We start from the raw sequence: 24724 nt of genomic DNA on the forward strand, positions 1-24724 counted from the left end.
TTTGCTGCCAGCCCAAACTATTGCATCGCTTCTCTGATAGACTGTCCCCAGTCATGTGACAGGGGTGTTCAGTATGAAGCGTGTCAACCTGTGAGTCATGCTGTCTAAAGACCAGAGAACCATTCACGCCACATGGCAGGAGGAAAACAGAAATGCGGTCATCACAGGCGGTTGTTGTCTTGCTTTTTAAATGACCTAAGACAGACCGAAACTGTTACGAGTCACACACACACACACACACACACACACACACACAGAGATAACACAGACACACACACTTGCCCAGTCATGTCTATGACCCAGAGGTTTGTTTATGAAGGGGCTAACTAGTACAGGATGGTGATTCGTCTGTTTTGGTGATGTTGTAGAGACCTAGGAAGCTGTGTTGCCACCGCAATACGACAACACACTAGGTGACCTCATGTAGATGTTTTCATGCTGCTGTGCGTTGTGACTGGTTCCTGTTGTGTTTAGACACAAGACATACTGTCAATTTGACCCAGATCAGGGCTGTACGTTTAGACAAAACACCCAAACGCATGTGTGTCAAACACTTTAGAAGCCTGAGGAGCCCATTGACTGTGCACATGCTGTACACACACACACACATCTGTAACAGTGTTGCCTGCGTGGTGATGCTCACAGTCCCAGCTCATACACTCATTGGTTATTCATCGGGTGACATTACCACTGGGATGTGTGTGTGTCTGTCACATGCCTGTCATGGAAGGCAGCAATGCACGTTTCTGCAGGCTACAGCAACTTAATTACAAAACCTGTTATAATCCATCATATTCCTGATAATTCTGCCTCCTGTGTTTGTGTGTGTGTGTGCGTGCGTGCGTGAGCAAGTGAAGCGTATTGTGAGTGTGTGTGTGTATGTGTGGTGTGTGTGTGAGTGAGCAAGTGAAGCGTATTGTGAGTGTGTGTCTATCAGGGTCTCAAATTGTTGGTGGGTACCTAGCAGCAACATTTGAGGAGCCTGTGGGAGTCTCAGCCCCCCAGACTGCAGACAGACATAAGATGAAGGTGAAGCAGCTAGCGAGGTACTGCTCCTTGTCAGCAGTCATGGACAGCCTTGCTGTACGGGGAACAAGGTGCTATCTCTTTCCCTAGGTGTCCAGATATCCCTTTCCGGAAATCTTTGAATTATTATTGTATGATTTGTGGATTCAAATAAAGTATGTCAAATGTGTATGTTCCGGTGCGTGGTGTGTGTGGGTGGCCTGTGAGAAGGTGGATTGGTTTAGGTTGTACATAGCCCAGAGGTCAGCCAGCCCAGCCAGCCACCAGTAGTCATGTGTTATGACCTGCTGCTATTGCTGCTGGAGGGAGGAAGCTATTTCTGTTGCCAACCTCTAGATCACATTACAATACCAACCTGGTGATCAGACACATGCACCAAGGGGATATTATTGCCTGGGTGGGCTGAAGACGCGTGTGGGTGTGTGTTTGTGTGTGTGTGTGAGAGAGAGAGAGAAACAGAGAAAAATAGAGTCCACTACACTAACCTCTCCACACTATATCCCAGTGATTTCCAAATGCCTATTCCGAACCCACTTATGAGTGACAGACAGTTTATCTTGGGCCGCGGCTAAGGTCTAGGGACTGAGTTGTGGTTAAAATCATTTTTTATTTCTATTACGTAGGTTACAGTCGCATTGGACAGTCTTTAGGTAAATCCCAGGATTATTGGACAGTCTTTAGGTAAATCCCAGGATTATTGGACAGTCTTTAGGTAAATCCCAGGATTATTGGACAGTCTTTAGGTAAATCCCAGGATTATTGGACAGTCTTTAGGTAAATCCCAGGATTATTGGACAGTCTTTAGGTAAATCCCAGGATTATTGGACAGTCTTTAGGTAAATCCCAGGATTATTGGAAAGAACTCTAGGTGGGTCACTGTGCAACAAGCTCAGTGACCACTGCTGTGACTTTCTGTCAACCCTGTGGAGTTTTCGCCTGGCTTGTTTTATAACCCTCAGCAGGACACAGTGATTCTACTTCTGCGTTGGTTGCTGTTTGGAGTCCTAGGCTATGTTTCTGTATAGCACTTTGTGACATCGGCGGATGTAAAAAGGGCTTTATACATTTTATTGATTGATGGTGTCATCATCTCATCCCTGGTGATGTTGGGTAGTTCCCCTAGCAGTGACGTCAATGTGCCCAGCTGTGGATTACACACACTGGCAAAAAATGTTGGGAAAGTTACCGGAATTTTGCATTTAATTTTTGTTTTGTTTTAACCTTTATTTAACTAGGCAAGTCAGTTAAGAACAAATTATAATTTTTCAATTATGGCCTAGAAACAGTGGGTTAACTGCCTTGTTCAGGGGCAGAATGACAGATTTTTACCTTGTCAGCTCGGGGATTCAATCTTTGGGTTACTAGTCCAACGCACTAACCACTAGGCTACCTGCTGTTACAGTTTTGAGAGTATTACCAAATATTTTTATGAGTAAACAAAGATAGGCCACAGCCTGTCGTTTCCAATGGGAACAAATTAGTCATAGTGGGGAGAACAAGCAAGGAGGTGGGCAGAGTCAAGCATAGCTAACAGGATCCTATTGGTGCATTTTTGTATACATTTGCATATTTCTGTTACTGAACGCCTACTCTGTGAAGTGCGCATTTGCAAAAACTCAATTCACTTTTGAATTCCCTCTAAACTCAATTACATTTTTTTTTTAGCAAAGGGTTGTCTAGAAAACTTAGTCCCCTCTGTTGCTAACAAATTATAGTTTTGGGAACAGAAAACTGTAATATCAATGAGAAGATTGTCGGCCGAAATCCATCTCGTTCCACCTTCTCCCACTGCTGGCCACTGGGCTTCCTCTCACTACCATATTTGATAGTGAGAGGAAACACTAAGTGGATGCTTCACAGTCCAGTGAAATATATGTCTCATTTTTCTATCTGAGGTATTACTGCTGAACTGATTCAAAACTTAAGTGCTATGGCTTTTCAGCCTCTGCCATATCGTGGATTCAGAGCTACCTATCTAAAAGGTTTTCTTTAATGGAGGCATCTCTGTCAAACATGTAAATTGTGGTGTACTGCAGGGCAGCTATCTAGGCCCTCTACTCTTTTCTATTTTTACCTGCCACTGGCATTAAACAAAGCATGTGTGTCCATGTATGCTGATGATTCAACCGTATACACATCAGCAACCACAGCTAATGAAGTCACTGAAACCCTTAACAAAGAGTTGCAGTCAGTTTTGGAATGAGTGGCCAGTAATAAACTGCTCCTGAACATCTCTAAAACTAAGAGCATTGTATTTGATACAAATCATTCCTAAAGTTATAGACCTAAGCTGAATCTGGTAATGAATGGTGTGGCTGTTGAACAAGTTGAGGAGACTAAATTACTTGGCGTTACCTTAGATTGTAAACTGTCATTGTCAAACATATAGATTAAATGGTTGCAAAGATGGGGAGAGGTCTAGCCGTAATAAAGAGATGCTCTGCTTTTTGACAAAGAAAAAGCAAAAAGCAAGTTCTGCAGGCTCTAGTTTAGTCTAATCTTGATTATTGTCCAGTTGTGTGGTCCAGTGCTGCAAGGGAAAACCTAGTTAAGCTGCAGCCCAGAACAGAACAGCATGTTTTGATCTTATTTGTAATCAGAGGGCTGATATAAATACTATACATGCCAGTCTCTCATGGCTTAGAGTTGAAACATAAAATGTGTTGAAAATCCCAAATTGTTTGCATAGTAAACTTACACACAACTCTGACATACACACTTATCCCACCAGACATTTTCATAGTCCCCAAATCCAGAACAAATTCAAGAAAACGTACAGTATTATATAGAGCCCTTATTGCATGGAACTTCTATCTCATATTGCTAAAATAAACAGCAAACCTGGTTTAAAAAAATAGATAAAGCAACACCTCACAATGCCTCTCCCTTATTTGAGCTAGATAGTTTGTGTATGCATTGATATGTAGGCTATGTGTGCCTTTAAGAAAATGTATGTAGTTCTGTCCTTGAGCTGTTCTTGTCTAATGATGTTCTGTATTATGTTTCATGTTTTGTGTGGACTCCAGGAAGAGTAGCTGCTGCTATTGCAGCAATGGGGATCTTAATAAAATACTAAATAACAACTGTCCTTCAACAAAGCCAAAGGTAATCAGCGTCTGGGACAGTCTGTTTCAACAGGTCATTTTGTTGTTGTAAATCTCTGAGTCATTTGTCACAACGGGGCATCAGAGATAGGACACATTGAAGGACAGCTCTGACAAATTGCTCTTCCTGTCATTTGTATATTCTAGCAAAAAGGCAGACTGTTTGTGAAGGCGCAAGGCAGACTGTTTGTGAAGGCGCAAGGCAACCATTTCTAAATGTAGGCTATAGCCAGTGTCACTCCTTCAACTTTGTGTAATTTGTTCAATATGGAAGTTCTATATTGACAAGTATTATTCAAATCGTTTTTAGACAGCCTACTCGACTGGCCGTCTTAGACGGTGGTCCTTTCAAACGGGTCATTATTTCATTGTGGATCTCCCTTGGGCACCGCCTCCCTCTCTTTTCTCTCCATCCCTCTCCCTTCCCTTCCTCTCTCTCTTTTTCCCCTGACCCTTGTGTTCACCTCTGTCACAGCAGCCCAGACCGATAATTGAAACAATCCGGCAATGAACCCCTTTGATTCTCTCTTTATTTCTCTCTTTTATTCCCCCCAACATCCTCCCATTCTTTAAAAGCCCTGTCTATCTGTTTCTGGACGGGTTTATTGGAGTGTGCACAACATTATTTAGCCCCCCCCCCCCCCGATTGGTTTTTAATAGTGGTTTTCCTCCCTGGTGGCCTATGATAAGTTAATGGCCTGAGAATTGTTCCCTGTTTAGTGACTCTTATGTGTGTGTGCCTGTGTGCGTGTGTGTGCAAGGAGGAAGTGGCTCGGGGGGAACAAGGAAACTTAAGTGCTTCATAACATCCCTCCTCTCGCTCACGCCCCCTCTAACACCCTCTCCCGGGGGGCTAAGGGGTGAGGTGGGGAGACACAAGGACATGGGAGGCTGCTTTGCTGGGGTGTGTAGGAAGGGTCAGACCAGGTCAAGTTTGTGTGTCTGTGCGCATGTGTGTGTGTGTGTGTGTTTGTTGTCGTTACTCTGAACATAAATAACGTGCATGGCTGGCACAACATCTTTGTGCTTATTCCTCCAACATTTGCATTTAAATATTTAAGAAGAAAGGTCACTTTTATAGAGCCATTCCATACTGTATACCCATCCCTTATCCTCATTTTCCCTGTGCTTTCCGACAGGATCATTCCACAGCTTCAAAAGAATATAACTTGTCCGCAACCAATACCTCCCAATACCTCCCAAGCACAATACCTCCCAATACCTCCCAATACCTCACAATACCTCCCAATACCTCCCAAGCACAATACCTCCCAATACCTCCCAAGCACTATACCTCCCAATACCTCCCAATACCTCCCAAGCACAATACCTCCCAATACCTCCCAATACCTCACAATACCTCCCAATACCTCCCAAGCACAATACCTCCCAATACCTCCCAAGCACTATACCTCCCAATACCTCCCAATACCTCCCAAGCACAATACCTCCCAAGCACAATACCTCCCAATACCTCCCAAGCACTATACCTCCCAATACCTCCCAAGCACAATACCTCCCAATACCTCCCAAGCACAATACCTCCCAATACCTCCCAAGCACAATACCTCCCAATACCTCCCAAGCACTATACCTCCCAATACCTCCCAAGCACTATACCTCCCAATACCTCCCAAGCACAATACCTCCCAATACCTCCCAAGCACTATACCTCCCAATACCTCCCAAGCACTATACCTCCCAATACCTCCCAAGCACAATACCTCCCAATACCTCCCAAGCACTATACCTCCCAATACCTCCCAAGCACTATACCTCCCAATACCTCCCAAGCACAATACCTCCCAATACCTCCCAAGCACTATACCTCCCAATACCTCCCAAGCACTATACCTCCCAATACCTCCCAAGCACTATACCTCCCAATACCTCCCAAGCACTATACCTCCCAATACCTCCCAAGCACTATACCTCCCAATACCTCCCAAGCACAATACCTCCCAATACCTCCCAAGCACTATACCTCCCAATACCTCCCAAGCACTATACCTCCCAATACCTCCCAAGCACTATACCTCCCAATACCTCCCAAGCACTATACCTCCCAATACCTCCCAAGCACTATACCTCCCAATACCTCCCAAGCACTATACCTCCCAATACCTCCCAAGCACTATACCTCCCAATACCTCCCAAGCACAATACCTCCCAATACCTCCCAAGCACAATACCTCCCAATACCTCCCAAGCACTATACCTCCCAATACCTCCCAAGCACTATACCTCCCAATACCTCCCAAGCACTATACCTCCCAATACCTCCCAAGCACTATACCTCCCAATACCTCCCAAGCACTATACCTCCCAATACCTCCCAATACCTCCCAAGCACTATACCTCCCAATGCCCTTTGAAAGCACTATCAATACCTCCCAATACCTCCCAATACCTCCCAAGCACTATTCCTCCCAATACCTCCCAATACCTCCCAAGCACTATACCTCCCAATACCTCCCAAGCACTATACCTCCCAATACCTCCCAAGCACTATACCTCCCAATACCTCCCAAGCACTATACCTCCCAAGCACTATACCTCCCAATACCTCCCAAGCACTATACCTCCCAATGCCCTTTGAAAGCACTATCAATACCTCCCAATACCATCTTAAAAGTCGTGTGACTCTACGACAGTAAAGTATGTGTTCTTCAGTAAGAATACTGTTGTGATTGCTCTAGTGTCCTCTGGGAAGGAAATGGAGTGTGAGTGATGACTGGCGAGGGGGGGACAGAGACTACCGTTAAGGAACGCTGCTTCTTCAATCTGCTCTACCGTCTGATTGAAAGTGATTTGGCTGGCTTGCCCACGCACAGGCACAGGCACGGACAAATGCACTCACACACACTCATACAAACGTACACACACTCCTACACACCTTTGAGTGTATGAGTGTAATGCGGAGGTCTGTTCTGCTTCGAACCGACTGGAGAAACAACACTATTACGGATGAGCTGTGCAAGGTGGAGGTTTAGGAGGCTGTGTGTGTGTGTGTGTGTGTGTGTGAGAATGTGTGCCAGCTCACTTAGTTCAGACGTCCTTCAGACAGCAGGCAGCAGGCAATAGACCAGGCAAACACACACCCACGCACACACAGACCCCCCCCCCCCCCAACCGCACACAGCTTCACACACATGAGTCAGAGGAATGAGTGTATGAGTCCGCCGTGGTCTTGATGTAATTGCAGTGACATGGTAAGATGAGGGCTGCTCAGTGTCACTCTACCTTCCATACTGAGGCAATCTCCTCGCCAGTACCTCGAGAGGAAAATAACAGCTAATTCATGACATAGGACTGAAGAGACACTCCGGGACTATATACACACACCGTGGCAACAACAACACATTCGCTCACATGGACACACAAGTCACACACGCACACAAGCACACACACAGTCTTGTTTATTAACTAACCTTGTTGGGACACACAATTGATTCCCATTCATAATCCTATAACCCTAACCCTAATTCTAACCCTAATTCTAACCCTGACACTAATTCTAACCTTAACCGTAAACCCCCTAGAAATAGTATTTTGTCACCGGTTGGTCAAATTTGGTTTTGTTTACACTCACGGCACAGCACACACAGTCATAAATGTAGAAACACACACACACACACATATCGATTAATGGCAGGCTACAGCTAAATAAGGGCAAAATGATTGGCCTTAACAGTTGAGGTCCCGCACAGCAGATCAGTATCTTTGATCAGTAAAACTGTTGGGCTATCATTCTGATAGAAGCTATCGTGCTTCTATGCCTGCATTGCTTGCTGTTTGGGGTTTTAGGCTGGGTTTCTGTACAGCACTTTGAGATATCAGCTGATGTACGAAGGGCTATATAAATAAATTTGATTTGATTTGATTTGATATTCCCCTCTGTGGGCCAAACATACCCTTCTATAGATGCCAGCCTGGTCACTGAAAATAGAAGGCGATTTCAGACGTCTGAAAAGGCCCCGAGAACGTCGATATACTGTATACCTTCCTCAGTGCTCACCACAACAACAACAAAAACATTGCCCAGCACTGGTGATGCTCGGAGCCGGAGCACTCTGTTTAGGCCACCGCGCCACCACAGTTCACAATGCTCTAGCAAGGCGCGGGACTACTTGATGATAGTTGATTGGAAAACAGCGTGTTGTTTTTAAATGATTTCCTTTTACGCCTCTCCCAAACCGTAGCCCCTCGGGAATGAATACCCAAACTTAACCCTTTTGAGTTGTTTCAGTTTAAACCCTGTCAACCACGCGGAATTAACCCGGTAACCATGCGGAATGAATGCGCCAAAAATAGACCGTAATAGGGGAACTATGAGATCTGGTATCAGCAAGATACAGCATTTGCATCCTAAATGGACACTATTGGACACCTGAAATGGACACTATTGGACACCTGAAATGGACACTATTGGACACCTGAAATGGACACTATTGGACACCTGAAATGGACACTATTGGACACCTGAAAGAAAATCACTACCACAAGCACTTAGTGTGTGTTTTCTACGTCATATTCACTGTGTAACATTGTGTAATAGACTATCATTGATCAGTGTGCAGCCAGGTGTTACTCAATCGACAGGCAGTCTCTGCGTTTCGGTCCCGGTGTGAGTGTGTGTGTGTGTGTGTGTGTGTGTGTGTGTGTGTGTGTGTGTGTGTGTGTGTGTGTGTGTGTGTGTGTGTGTGTGTGTGCGCGCGCGCGCGTGTGTAGAGCTTTCTGTATACACTATGAGTCACATAACAAAAGATTTCCAGTCATTTAAGAGTTGTTGGTGAGCCAGACCTCTGTCTACTTTAGCGAGAGAGAGAGCAACATGATGTGAATACAAAATGGTTTTCTTTGTTAGATACAGCCCACACTCTCTGTCTCACCTTGGCAGGACTAGAGCAGTGATCAGAGAGAGAGAGAGAGAGAGAGAGAGAGAGAGAGAGAGGTTTGTGTGCCAGAGGCTTAATACAGCCTCTTAAGAAAGGGAATGTAATTAAACAGTGAAAGGATGTTGACATGCTCCATCTGACAGTATGCATAGCGTGTGGGTGGATGTGAACACGTTCGGAATGTGATGAAGAATCTATTCAGTTGAACCTCTTAAATATTGTATGTATTTTTGATTGGCTGATAACTGTTCCCAATCTCCACACTGTGTGAGGCCTATGTGTGAATGTTTGCAGAAGGTTTATTGCCTGAGGCCAAATAACAGCAACGTGTATAATACGTCATATACAATTGAAGTCGGAAGTTTAGCTACACCTTAGCCAAATACATTTAAATTTCTGACATTTAATTAAGAGGTTTACATACACTCAATTAGTATTTGGTAGCATTGCCTTTAAATTGATTAACTTGGGTCAAACATTTCAGGTAGCCTTCCACAAGCTTCCCACAATAAGTTGGGTGAATTTTGGCCCATTCCTCCTGACAGAGCTGGTGTAACTGAGTCAGGTTTGTAGGCCTCCTTGCTCGCATACGCTTGTTCTGTTCTGCCCACAAGTTATCTATAAGATTGAGGTCAGGGCTTTGTGATGGCCACTCTAATACCTTGACTTTGTTGTCCTTAAGACATTTTGCCACAACTATGGAAGTATGCTTGGGGTCATTTGCGACCAAGCTTTAACTTCCTGACTGATGCCTTGAGATGTTACTTCAATATATTCCCATAATTTTCCTTTCACGTGATGTCATCTATTTTATGAAGTGCACCAGTCCCTCCTGCAGCAAAGCACCAACACAACATGCTGCCACCCCCGTGCTTCACGGTTGGGATGGGGTCTTCAGCTTGCAAGCATCCCCCTTTTTCCTCCAAACATAATGATGGTCATTATGGCCAAACAGTTCTATTTTGTTTCATCAGACCAGAGGACATTTCTCCAAAAAGTACAATCTTTGTCCCCATGTGTAGTTGCAAACCGTAGTCTGGCTTTTCTATGGCGGTTTTGGACATTAGTACCGTCAGCTGTGCTTAATTGCCTCTGGTTACCTTGTCTCCCATGCCTTGTTGGGCTACTATCCATGAGCCCAGCCTGCCCTCTGGTGGTCCTGCCACATACCTTCCCCCCCAGGACCGAACCGGGGGGTCGGGCGCCAGACGCACCGTCTTGGTCGCGTCGGGACAGCGCGTCTGCATTCCCGTTCCTCGATCCGGCCATGTGGATGACATGGAAAGAGAACGGTTGTAAAGACAAAAAACATCTGGCTATTCTGTTGTTATTGTTTCTCTTACCAGCCATCCACGTGAGGGGCGCATGGTCAGTAACTAATGCAAACCTCCGACCCAGTAGGTAGTACCGGAGATAATCGAGGACCCACTTGATGGCTAAGGCCTCTTTCTCTACGGTCGCATACCTCTGTTCCCGATCACTGAGCTTCCTACTAATGAAGAGAATCGGCTTCTCTGCTTCACCTTTACCCTGAGCTGGTACGGCCCCGAGCCCTGTATCCGAGGCGTCGACCTGCACAATGAACTCTTGTGAGAAGTCCGGAGCCTGTAGAACGGGATCAGAACACAGGCCATCTTTTAGCAATTGAAAGGCCTCTTCCGTCTCGTCTTTCCACTCTACCTGGTTTGGCAGGTTTTTCCTGATGAGGTTTGTGAGGGGGTTGGCAATGGTTGCATATCCCAGGATACTTGGCCCGATACTTAACTCTAGGTTCTTCTCGTCGGCTCAGCTGTTGTTGCAGGAGTTCTATGGTTGTCTGCTGTGCCGTGATCAATTGTTGTAGTAGGGCGTTATCCATCGTTCTTGAATGGTTCCTCCGGGTCTACTGGAAGAATCTTGATTTACTCACTTATCCTTGTGTCACTCGTCCACCTAATGCCCGCATTCTCCACCAATGTGAGCGGGCCAAGTAATTGGGCGACACTCTAAAGCGGGAAGGTGGAATAAACGAGTCAGGAGTAGGTTTTCTTTAACACAGTTCTCTATTGAGGGCATTTGGTCAACACAAACACTCCAACATAATCAATGAAAATCTTCCAAGGAAAAACATACATCTTCTTCTCCAGATGAAACAGGAACACAATAGGCTTATCTTTAAACTACAACAAAAAGTCACGGGATTGTCACCGTCTTAGTGGTTCTTCCTGGATAGCTCCTCTCTCTCAGTGGCCATCGTCCAGAGATAGTTTTCCCCCCCCTTCTCTGCTGGTTCCATTCTCTCTCTTATAGGGGACGGAGAGTATGTCATTAGTACCGTCAGCTGTGCTTAATTGCCTCTGGTTACCTTGTCTCCCATGCCTTGTTGGGCTACTATCCATGAGCCCAGCCTGCCCTCTGGTGGTCCTTCCACATATAAGTGAAATAATCTGTCTGTTAACAATCGTTGGAAAAATTACTTGTGTCATGCACAAAGTAGATGTCCTAACCGCCAAAACTATAGTTTGTTAATAAGAAATTTGTGGAGTTGTTGAAAAATGAGTTTTAATGACTTAATGACTAAGTGTATGTAAACTTCCGACTTCAACTGTACGTCCATACCTTTTTCATGTAAAGAACAATGTATTCATTTCAAGGTTGTAGTGGAAGCTTTTCTTGACCGTATATCCCCGTTGACATGAGTTCCTGACCCTATCCCATCCATCCATCCATCTCACTGCGATGCTTCCAGAGATGAAGCATCTCAGAGTAGCATTTCACCTTTTAGATCACAATGAATAATATTGTAACGATAGGTCCTCGATCAGCACTCTGAGACACTTTGCGGCTACGGGCCCTGATCTTGGTGTTCGGTATGCTGTTTCTGCTTCATCGTTCGACGAGCCCTCGTCTAGGGCTCGTGAATAGTAAACAAAGGCTCGTCCATAGCGTCTGTATCGCAGTGCAACTTGCTGTCGCTTCAGTAAGGCTCTTGCCGTGCTGTATGTCCTTAGATAATGTTTAAAACAAAATGTTTTGTGTTGATCTGTGGATGGTACCAGATAATCAATCAATCAGTCAATGACACTGACAAGACTAAGCAACTACAGTGTGGCCAAACCGTACCTGTCAAACCTGTGATGCTAAGTGACCTATAGTGTTAATCGACTCTCTGCTCTCTCTCTCCCTCCACTAGGAGAGCACCTGAGGATCTGTCCCCAGGGCTACACGTGTTGCACCAGTGTCATGGAGGACAGCCTATCCAACCTGAGTCGCACCGAGATGCAGGGCCTGATCAGAGACGCTGGACGAGCCCTGCAAGCCTCCCTCAATGGACAGTACAAGGCCTTCGACGGTGAGTGGGGGGGATTGATCAAGGTGTGGGGGGGGGGGGGGGGGGGGACAGATGGAGGGACTGGTCAAGCATCCCTTATTGGCTTTACAAGGCCTTACACCCTGAGTAGAAGAAAGGGAGGAAAGAACAGACAGAGATTGAGAGGGAGAAGAAACCCTGTGTCTCTTTCCCTCCACATCTCTGCTATCTCAATCAGGCCTGTGTCATCTCTGTTCTCGTTAATTAATTTCTCCATCGGTCTGATTGGCTCGGATCACTGTGTGTTAGTTAACCAAGATGTCGGAAGGTGTGTGTGTGTGTGTGTGACAGTGAGAGAGGGGCTGTTTAACTGCATGTATATGTTTGTATGTGTTTGCCTCTATGTGTGTCAGACTGAGTGTGTGTGATTGCTTTGCGTTCATGTGCTTGTACGTCGCGGTATGTGTCTGTATATAAATACAACCAGCTGGTTGTCAGTACATCACTGTGAGCTATTTACTGTGGAACCATTCAATTTATTTCAGCGGAAGTGTTTTTCCTAGCGCACTCTTTGAGTAATGCTGGTACGTGTTGTTCTTGGTCCTCAAGTCCAGACAGGACAGCTGGGCTGTCTCCCCCTCCACTCCCTCCATCCCTCTATTCTAACCCGCTCTCCATACACAACACACTTGACAAATCATCCCTTGCTTTTCCTCTCCTCCGCCTACTCAAGTCTCAACTGTCACTCTACTATCAAGCCATATAGGGTTTCTCTTAATCACCTTGTGTCATATGGAGGGAACCCCCCCCCCACACACACACACGCACACTCGCTCCAGAGTATTCCTGTGTGTGAGAAGATAATATTGATGGGGAATCTCACACACACACTCATGGTCCTGCGGCATAACTGACTGATCAATGCAGAGTAAAGAGGTTCCATAATATCAAGCCATCTAAAGTAGAGAGAGAGAGAGAGAGAGAGAGAGAGAGAGAGAGAGAGAGAGAGAGAGAGAGAGAGAGAGAATATACAGTCAATATACAGAAATATCATACAATTTCTGTTTGTGAAGTAAGAGTCTATTTGTGTAGCATGTACAGTATACCGAAGTATGATATCATTCCATATTAAATACATTGATATCCTACCATTTTATATACATTCATATGATTACTGTATGTTTAATGAACAGTTGTGTATTTATTTTTAGTGAAGGTGAATTTCAAGCTGTTCTGTGATTCAGGGGTCCGACTGAACCCAGATTAAAGTGATTAGAACGTACAGTGATTGGGACATTGATGATGTGATTATTTACGTTTAATGTTACAGTACAATCTGTTCCAGTCGACAGGAAGTGACTAAGCATCTGCCTCTGCTCCACTCGTTCCTCTGGTTGATTGATCTGTCATATGGATCTGTTTGTCAGCCTGACCTTTCTGGGCCCATCCTGATTAGTGGATGAGTGACGTCTGTGTACAGGGCATTCTCTCTCTCTCTCTCTCTCTCTCTCTCTCTCTCTCTCTCTCTCTCTCTCTGTCTCTCTCTCTCTCTCTCTCTCTCTCTCTCTCTCTCTCTCTCTCTGTCTCTCTGTCTCTCTCTCTGTCTCTCTCTCTCTCTGTCTCTCTCTCTATCTGTCTGTCTCTCTGTCTCTCTCTCTCTATCTGTCTGTCTCTCTGTCTCTCTCTCTATCTGTCTGTCTCTCTCTCCCTCTCTCTCTCCCTCTCTCTCTCTCTCTCTCTCTGTCTCTCTCTCTCTGTCTGTCTCTCTCTCTCTCTCTCTCTCTCTCTCTCTCTCTCTCTCTCTCTCTCTCTCTCTCTCTCTCTCTCTCTCTGTCTGTCTGTCTGTCTGTCTGTCTGTCTGTCTGTCTGTCTGTCTGTCTGTCTGTCTGTCTGTCTGTCTGTCTGTCTGTCTGTCTGTCTGTCTGTCTGTCTGTCTGTCTGTCTGTCTGTCTGTCTGTCTGTCTGTCTGTCTCTCTCTCTGTCTCTTTCTCTCTTTCTAGCTCTCTCTTCATCCTCTCTGTACCCAGGGTGTTATAGCAATGCCAGAGCAGCATCCGTCTCATTTCATGGACAACCTGTCCAAAACGTACAAATACGCACACACACACACACACCAACATGGCCCATCCAAGACACACAAACGCGTTTATGTGCTTGAGAAGTATCTGGACGGCACCCAGCATGCAGTAAACAACTCTTCCACAATCACACAGCCCTGATAAACTACACAAAGCACACAGAAATGCTCCGTCAAGCATCACTCACTCAGCTACGTAAACACACTAACGAAGTGCTTCAAACACACACACACACACACACACACACACACACACACACACACACACACACACACACACGTACAGTCGTGGCCAAAAGTGACACAATGAGAATGACACGAATATAAATTTACATACAGTTTGCTACTTCAGTGTCTAGATATTTTTGTCAGATGTTACTATGGAATATTGAAGTATAATTTCAAGCAGTGTCAAAGGCTTTTATTGACAATTACATGAAGTTGATACAAAGAGTCAATATCTGCAGTGTGTACCCTTCTTTTTCAATCTGCCCTGGCATGCTGTCAATTAACTTCTGGGCCACATCCTGACTGATGGCAGCCCATTCTTGCATAATCAATGCTTGGAGTTTGTAAGAATTTGTGGGGTTTTGTTTGTCCACCCACCTCTTGAGGATTGACCACAAGTTCTCAATGGGATTAAGGTCTGGGGAGTTTCCTGGCCATGGACCCAAAATATCGATGTTTTGTTCTCCGAGCTACTTGGTTATCACTTTTGCCTTATGGCAAGGTGCTCCATCATGCTGGAAAAGGCATTGTTCGTCACCAAACTGTTCCTGGATGGTTGAGAGAAGTTGCTCTCAGAGGATGTGTTGGTACCATTCTTTATTCATGGCTGTGTTCTTAGGCAAAATTGGCTGAGAAGCAACCCCACACATGAATGGTCTCAGGATACTTTACTGTTGGCATGACACAGGACTGATGGTAGCACTCACCTTGTCTTCTCCAGACAAGCTTTTTTTCCGGATGCCCCAAACAATCGGAAAGGAGATCCATCAGAGAAAATGACTTTTTCCTGTAGAGAAGTGGCTTCTTTGCTGCCCTTCTTGACACCAGGCCATTCTCCAAAAGTCTTTGCCTCACTGTACGTGCAGATGCACTTACACCTGCCTGCTGCCATTCCTGAGCAAGCTCTGTACTGGTGGTGCCCCAATCCCTCAGCTGAATCAACTTTAGGAGATGGTCCTGGCGCTTGCTGGACTTGCTTGGGCGCCCTGAAGCCTTCTTCACAACAATTGAACCTCTCTCCTTGAAATTCTTGATGATCTGATAAATGGTTGATTTAGGTGCAATCTTACTGGCAGCAACATCCTTTTTTGTGCCCTTTTTGTGCAAAGCAATGGTGACGGCACATGTTTCCTTGCAGGTAACCATGATTGACAGAGGAAGAACAATGATTCCAAGCACCACCCTCCTTTTGAAGCATCCAGTCTGTTATTCGAACTCAATCAGCATTACAGAGTGATCTCCAGCCTTGTCCTCGTCAACACTGACACCTTTGTTAACGAGAGAATCACTGACATGATGTCAGCTGGTCCTTTTGTGGCAGGGCTGAAATGTAGCGGAAATGTTTTTTGGGGGATTCAGTTCATTTGCATGGCAAAGAGGGACTTTTAAATTAATTGCAATTCATCTGATCACTCTTAATAACATTCTGGAGTATATGAAAATTGCCATCATACAAACTGAGGCAGCAGACTTTGTGAAAATTAACATTTGTGTCATTCTCTAAAACGTTTGGCCAGGACTGTATGCACGCACACACACACAAACATTTGCGTGAAAACCCAAATGCATGTGCAAACACACAAGCATGCACCTGCACAAAGACAAACTTTCAAAATATAGATTTTTTATTGATATAAAATAGACAATAGCCTTACTATACTTATGAATCTTATCTGATCTTTCTACTACTTTGCCAAAATAAATCAGAGATCAGAGAAGGCCATCTCGGGAGCCAACTCCAACCGTCGGTAATGGCTTCCAGTTTCCCCATCTCTTCATCAGAAAAGAGCCACTCCTCACACTCCTGGAAAACGCCATCTTGGGTCTCATCTCCGTGTGCTTGTGGAAAAGACGTTGTTCTCCTGCTCAGGCATGTGCTGATTGTGGTAGCGGAAGCTGGCTATGTTTAGGGACTTCCAGTATCACTCACAATGCAAGATCTCTGAGACACCTGACCCAAAGGCACACATAGATCCATTTGTAGATGTACCTAAATTCATTCAAAATAAGCAATTAACCAACTCATGTTAAGAATGTACTTTTTGATTCTTACCATTGATGATGGCAGGAAGATACTGATACTGTCCCTGTGCCACTCATTGTCCAGACTGGTTTAATCCCTGGGTGTTGAAGCTCATTGTTGGATATTGAAAATCTTGCATAGCAGAAGCAAGTCGCATGTTTAGGCTTGGGGGTTGTTGCCACCAAAACTGAGTTCCAAATCAATATTGCCTATCAACCGAACATTCTAAAATTCAAATTCTACTCAAGTTGCTCTTCTCAATTGTGATATTATCATAACTGTCATCTTATGAATTAAATCACCATGGAATGAGTTTTTAAATCTACACTGTTGCTCTTATCAACCACACATTCTACCAACTTTGCTTTGCATGATTTTGTATTTTTAGGATTCTGAATTGCCATGGCAATGTAAAAGAGAAATGAATTGGTGTGATGTGCATCATCATGTAAAATAATTTTTACATTGAATCCACCATCTAAATCGATGGAAGCCACTAACACCACAGCTAGCACATAACGTTCTGAGAACCATATGTGTCTTAGATCTTGGTGAAAGCGTTTTTGCCCTATGGTTATTTTGCGTACAACCTTCCCACAACTTTCTAGGAATGGTGCAGAGTAGTTGCTTGTCTTTGGAACATTCTCAGCACATTTAAGGAACTCGAAAAAGTATATTTTTCTTGGTATTTCATTACTTTAACAGAAGGTTTCCAAAGTGTTCAAACATGGTTACATTTCATTTCAATGATGGTAATGTTCTAGGAACGTTATCCAACTGGTTTGACATTGTGTTCAGAGAACGTTAAGAAAAATCGTGGGAATTTCAGTACTTCAGCATAACGTTTCCTACAGGTTTCCTCATGGTTCTATTTAAAGTCATGTTCTCAAATTGTTCAGAGAATGTTAAGAAAGCATATTTTTATGATTAGATTTATGTTTTTTTTTTGGTTCAATACCAAACATACATACAAATGACAAAATACAGATGCACACAAACATCCACAACATCACCCCTGCCCAGACCCACCTGCTCACACCCACATCTCCAGCACCCGTATCACTCTTCACCACATGGCCTCAAAATGCGCCATTTTGTTTCTCTCCATCACCAACACGCTTTCAACATTTAGATAATCAAGCATTTTACATGTTCATTGTGTTAACAATGGAGGATTGGTTGATTTCCAGTTTTTTAGAATACGTTCTTTCAAGATGATTGACGAGAAAAGTATTGTCCAACCCGTCGGGTATCTCACTGCACCGTCATATGCCATGTCTTTGTCACGGATGAATAGGAGTGGAAGGTAGGAGTCAGGTGGAGAGAGCAGAGGGTTCAAGAAAAAATAGGTCATTTATCCCGGCACAAACGGTCGTGCCCAAACACAGGGCGGAAAACACCGACCAACCCAAAACACAGGGTAAAACGGTCCAGAGCACAAAACTACCTCCAACACTAAACGTCAACACAAAATAATCCCGCACAAACTAGAGCGGACCTAACAAGCTTAAATAGACTAGAAAATCAAGAAAACACAAATATGAACAGGTGCAACTAATACGACTAAATTAACAGAAAAGGAAAAAGGGATCGGTGGCGGCTAGTAGGCCGGTGACGACGACCGCCGAGCACCGCCCGAACAGGCAGTGGAGCCACCTTCGGCGGGAGTCGTGACAGTCTTGAAATATTTATTTATTTATTTTTACTTATTTAACCTTTATTTAACTAGGCAAGTCAGTTAAGAACAAATTCTTATTTACAATGATGGCCTATGCAGGCAGACGGACTAAAAGTACATTTACAATGTATTCTGACAGCCAACTTTCTAACTCTGCCCATATTTTTTTTACTTTATAGCATTCCCAGAAGGCATGGATTATTGAGTCAGTGTTAGTTTTACACTTAAGACATGACTATGCCGTTGTGCTGTAGAATTTGTCTCTTGTATAATACATTCTATACATTATACTGGATTAAGCCATGACCTTCTGAAGAGGTTTATTCTACAAGTAAGATTTATGGGAAGATTGTTCATGTAATTGTTTGTTGTCACTTTTTAAGCATCTTAAGTATTTTATATTTTTTGTGGTCCACTTAAAGTATTTCTGTAGATCATGAGTTATTCATTAGTATTACTCACATTCATTTTAAATCATATTAGAGTATTCTGAAAATATTTTTTTGCAAGGAGGGCATTGTGTTTTCAATATTGGTCAGGTATATTAGAAGATCATGTGCAAATAAGTTTAGTATTTATATTCATGTTTACCAATTCTGTTACGTTTGGGTCTATCAGCACGCGATTCAATTGCCAGTGCAAACGAGAGGGGAGAGAAGACATCCCTGTCTTGTGCCCCTTTCTAAAGCAATTTCATCAGATATACAGTACACTACCTTTCAAAAGTTTGGGGTCACTTAGAAATGTCCTTGTTTTTGAATGAAAAGCAAATGTTTTGTCTATTAAAATAACATACAGAAATACAGTGTAGACCTTGTTAATATGAAATATCTACATAGGCGTACAGAGGCCCATTATCAGCAACCATCACTCCTGTGTTCCAATGGCAAGTTGTGTTAGCTAATCCAAGTTTATCATTTTAAAAGGCTAATTGATCATTATAAAACCCTTTTGCAATTATCTTAGCACAGCTGAAAACCGTTGTTCTGATTTAAGAAGCAATAAAACCGGACTTCTTTAGACTAGAGTATCTGGAGCAACAGCATTTGTGGTTTCGGTTACAGGCTCAAAATGTCCAGAAACAAATCACTTTCTTCTGAAACTCGTCAGTCTATTCTTGTTCTGAGAAATGAAGGCTATTACATGCGAGAAACTGAAGATCTCGTACAATGCTGTGTACTACTCCCTTCACAGAACAGTGCAAACTGGCTCTAACCAGAATAGAAAGAGGAGTGGGAGGCCCTGGTGCACAACTGAGCAAGAGGACAAGCACATTAGAGTGTCTAGTTTGAAAAACAGACGCCTCACAACTGGCAGCTTCATTAAATAGTACCCGCAAAACACCAGTCTCAATGTCAAGAGTGAAGAGGCGAGCTCCTCTGTCCAGTGTCTGTGTTCTTTTGCCCATCTTAATCTTTTATTTTTATTGGCCAGTCTGAGATATGGCTTTTTCTTTGCAACTCTGCCTAGAAGCCCAGCATCCCGGAGTCGCCTCTTCACTCCAGTTGTTAGAATCACCTTTGGTAGAAATTACAGATGTGAGTCTTTTGAACACCTGGAGTGTACAATATTTGCACATTATTCTTTCTGTCAAGTTGGTTGTTGCTAGACAGCCATTTTCAAGTCTTGCTATAGATTTTCAAGACGATTTAAGTCAAAACTGTAACTAGGCCACTCGGGAACATTCAATGTGGTCTTGGTAAGCAACTCCAGTGTATATTTGGCCTTGTATTTTAGGTTATTGTCCTGCTGAAAGAGGAATTTGTCTCCCAGTGTTTGTTGAAAAGCAGACAGAACCAGGTTTTCTTCCAGAACTTTTCCTGTGCTTATCTCTATTCCCTTTCTTTTTGTTAAAAACACTCCGTAGTCCTTTCCGATGACAAGCATACCCACCACCATACTTCAAAATATGAAGAGTGGTACTCAGTGATTTGCCTGCCCCAAACACCACGCTTTGTATTCAGGACATAACATTTCTTTGCCACATTTCTTGCAGTTTTACTTAATTGTCTTATTGCAAACAGGATGCATGTTTTGGAATATTTTTTATTCTCTACAGGCTTCCTTCTTTTCACCTTGTCATTTAGGTTAGTATTGTGGAGTAAGTACATTGTTCTTGATCCATCCTCAGTTCTCTCCTATCACAGCCATTAAACTCTGTAACTGTTTTAAAGTCACCATTGGCCCCCCTAAAAATCTAAAGGAACTGTCAGTATCTGGTTTGGCCACCAGCTGCATTAAGTACTGCAGTGCATCTCCTCTTCATGGACTGCACCAGATTTGCCAGTTCACCCCTGGTGAGGCAAAACCGCAACTTGTCAGTGAAGAACACTTTTTGCCAGTCCTGTCTGGTCCAAACAGGTCACCGACCATCTTGAATCCCACCGTACCTTCTCCGCTGTGCAATCTGGTTTCCGAGCCGGTCACGGGTGCACCTCAGCCACGCTCAAGGTACTAAACAATATCATAACCACCATCGATAAAAGACAGTACTGTGCAGCCATCTTCATCGATCTGGCCAAGGCTTTCGACTCTGTCAATCACCATATTCTTATCGGCAGACTCAGTAGTCTCGGTTTTTCTAATGACTGCCTTGCCTGGTTCACCAACTACTTTTGCAGACAGAGTTCAGTGTGTCAAATCGGAGGGCATGTTGTCCGGTCCTCTGGCAGTCTCTATGGGGGTGCCACAGGGTTCAATTCTCGGGCCGACTCTTTTCTCTGTATATATCAATGATGTTGCTCTTGCTGCGGGCGATTCCCTGATCCACCTCTACGCAGACGACACCATTCTGTATACTTCCGGCCCTTCCTTCGACACTGTGCTATCTAACCTCCAAACGAGCTTCAATGCCATACAACACTCCTTCCGTGGCCTCCTACTGCTCTTAAACGCTTTTCAACCGTTCGCTGCCTGCACCCGCACGCCCGACTAGCATCACCACCCTGGATGGTTCCGACCTAGAATATGTGGACATCTATAAGTACCTAGGTGTCTGGCTAGACTGTAAACTCTCCTTCCAGACTCATATCAAACTTCTCCAATCTAAAATCAAATCTAGAGTCGGCTTTCTATTCCGCAACAAAGCCTCCTTCACTCACGCCGCCAAACTTACCCTAGTAAAACTGACTATCCTACCGATCCTCGACTTTCGTTCCAGTTCTCTGCTGCCTGTGACTGGAACGAATTGCAAAAATCGCTGAAGTTGGAGAATTTTTATCTCCCTCACCAACTTCAAACATCTGCTATCTGAGCAGCTAACCGATCGCTGCAGCTGTACATAGTCTATCGTAAATAGCCCACCCAATTTTACCTTCCTCATCCCCATACTGTTTATATTTATTTACTTTTCTGCTCTTTTGCACCCCAGTATCTCTACCTGTACATGACCATCTGATCATGTATCACTCCAGTGTTAATCTGCTAAATTGTAATTATTCGCCAACCTCCTCATGCCTTTTGCACACAATATATATAGACTCTTTTTTTTCTTTTTCTACTGTGTTATTGACTTGTTAATTGTTTACTCCATGTGTAACTCTGTGTTGTTGTCTGTTCACACTGCTATGCTTTATCTTGGCCAGGTCGCAGTTGTAAATGAGAACTTGTTCTCAACTAGCCTACCTGGTTAAATAAAGGTGAAATAAAAATAAAATAAATAAAAATCTTTGAAAGACAGGGTCCTGAAAAGGGACGTATGTGTAGGGTACAGAGATGAGGTAGTAATTCAAAAATTATGTTAAACACTATTATTGAACACAGAGTGAGTTCATGCAACTTATTATGTGACTTTACTCCTGGCTTACCACAACAAATGGGATGAATACTTAATGACTCAAGACATTTCAGTTAAAAAAAAGAAGACATTTCGCTTTGGCATTATGGGGTATTATGTGTGGGCCAGTCATACACAATTTCAATCTGATGCATTTTAAATTCAGGCTGTAACACAACAAAATGTGGAAAAAGTTAAGGATCGTGAATGCTTTCTGAAGGCACTGTATGTATTAAGTCTTGCCAAGACTTTTGCCATTCTGTTATTTTATAGTCACAATGTATTAAACGTCTGTAATCAGCAGGGAACTCTTCATATTTTCCTGGTTTTAATATAGCTGAAATAACTGTATAACACATGGAAGTAGAAAGCACTGAATTGAGTGACATGTGTTGTGTAAATAGGGTGCTTTTTGTGTAAATTGGGTGCTTTTCTCTGTGCTAATGTTTTGTGTCAAATTACTGACTTGTTAGGGTGGCATCCGATGACACTGACCTCGTTCGTAAGGCCATTCTACTGCCAATGTTTGTCTATGGAGATTGCATGGCCGTGGGCTCGATTTTATACACCTGTCAGCAACGGGTGTGGCTGAAATCGCCAAATCCACTAATTTGAAGGGGTGTACACATTTTTTGGAATATACTGTACAGTGCATTCGGGAATTATCCCATAATCACAAAGCGAAAACCATTTTGAGAAATGTTTTTTAGAAATACCTTATTTAAGTAAGTACTCAAACTCTTTGCATGAGACGCGAAATTCAGCTCAGGTCCATCCTGTTTCCATTGATCATCCTTGAGATGTTTCTACAACTTAATTGGAGTCCACCTGTGGTAAATTCAATTGATTGGACATGATTTGGAAAGGAACACACTTGTCTATGTAAGGTCCCACAGTTGACAGCAAAAACCAAGCGATAAAGTCGAAGGAATTATCCGTAGAGTTCCCGAGACAGGATTGTGTCGAGGCACAGATCTAGGGAAGGGTACCAAAACATTTCTGCATCATTGAATGTCACCAAGAACACAGTGGCCTCCATCATTCTTAAATGGAAGAAGTTTGGAACCACCAAGACGCTTCCTAGAGCTGGCCGCCTAGCCAAAATGAGCAATCGGGGGAGAAAGGCCTTGGTCAAGGAGGTGACCAAGAACCCAATGGTAACTCTGACAGAGTTCCAAAGTTCCTTTGTGGAGATGTGAGAAACCTTACAGAAGGACAACCATCTCTGCAGTACTCCACCAATCAGTAGCCAGACGGAAGATACTCCTTAGTAAAAGGCACATGACAGCCCGCTTGCCTCGGAGTGCTGCATTGTGCCCTACTCCCTGAGTGGTGCGTGCTCCGAAGCACCTCTCACTCACATGGCTCTCCATCACTCGATCGGGTCTTTCTCACAGGCTACAAGTGAAGACATACACATCGGGGACGCAACTGCGCGCATCCTTATCCAATTCAGAGGTGCATATTGACGATATTGGAAGAACTGTCCACATTTACTTTTCGTCAGCCAACAACATGGTAGACCTAACGAACAGCAAATGCACTAGCCTATGTCAATCTACTATCCCCCATAGTACAAAAGTTGATCTATTCTGTGCGTTTGTACAGATGAACGTGGTACCTTCAGACATTTGGAAATTGCTCTCAAGGATGGACCAGACTTGTGGAGGTCTACAATAATGTTTTCTGAGGTGTTGGCTGATTTCTTTAGATTTTCCCATGATGTCAAGCAAAGAGGCACTGAGTTTGAAGGTAGGCCTTGAAATACAACAGGTACACCTCCAATTGACTAAAATTATGTTAATTAGCCTATCAGAAGCTTCTAAAGCCATGACCTAATTTTCCAAGCTGTTTAAAGGCACAGTCAATTTAGTGGATGTAGACTTCTGGAATTGTGATACAGTGAATTATAAGTGAAATAATCTGTCTGTAAACAAATGTTGGAAAAACAGCTTGTGTCATGCACAAAGTAGATGTCCTAACCGACTTGCCAAAACTATAGTTTGTTAACAAGAAATGTGTGGAGTGGTTGAAAAACGAGTTTTAATGACTCCAACTTAAATGTATGTAAACTTCCGACTTCAACTGTAAGTGGTCGTTTGTCAGAAAATGTTCCTTAAGGGGGTGTAAATGAACAGATGTGAATAAGAGTTCATGTTGCTACAACTGTATGTGTGAAATTTGTTTTGATTTAGAATGTACCGTTATCATGCACCTGTCTCGAAACAGGTGCAGGGAGGACGCTTTTCCTGTGCACTTAAAATGGCGAATGTAGGACGCTTTTCCTGTGCACTTAAAATGGCGAATGTAGGACGCTTTTCCTGTGCACTTAAAATGGCGAATGGAGGACGCTTTTTCTGTGGCTCATTTTCATGCCGGCCAGGTCGGCTATACTCCTGTTTTACAGAGATACAATGTGCTTTATATAAGGAAAGTTGATAAATAAATATAGTAGGTCTAGCCTATCGAAAGCTGATGATATCCTCCTGTGTGTAATAGAGGCCATCACTCTGTTTTCTCATAATTACATAGCCTATAGAAATGTTGAGCAACATGAGCTTATAGGCGCTCATGAAGTGTTTGATTCGATTTTCGATTACATTTGCATTGATGTCAGAGTGATTAA

General features: G+C 43.6%; 1 protein-coding gene across 1 annotated transcript in view; it reads left to right on the plus strand.

The window, feature by feature from the left end:
- LOC109875352 (glypican-1) overlaps positions 1–24724 on the plus strand; it is a 118871-nt gene that overhangs the window by 44075 nt on the left and 50072 nt on the right. Inside the window, exon 3 of the mRNA XM_020467679.2 lies at positions 12201–12359. Within this exon, the coding sequence (XP_020323268.1) occupies positions 12201–12359 (159 nt within the window). The remainder of the gene's footprint in view (positions 1–12200; positions 12360–24724) is intronic.

Source organism: Oncorhynchus kisutch, linkage group LG30 (assembly GCF_002021735.2).
Source record: "Oncorhynchus kisutch isolate 150728-3 linkage group LG30, Okis_V2, whole genome shotgun sequence".
Lineage (NCBI taxonomy): Eukaryota > Metazoa > Chordata > Actinopteri > Salmoniformes > Salmonidae > Oncorhynchus > Oncorhynchus kisutch.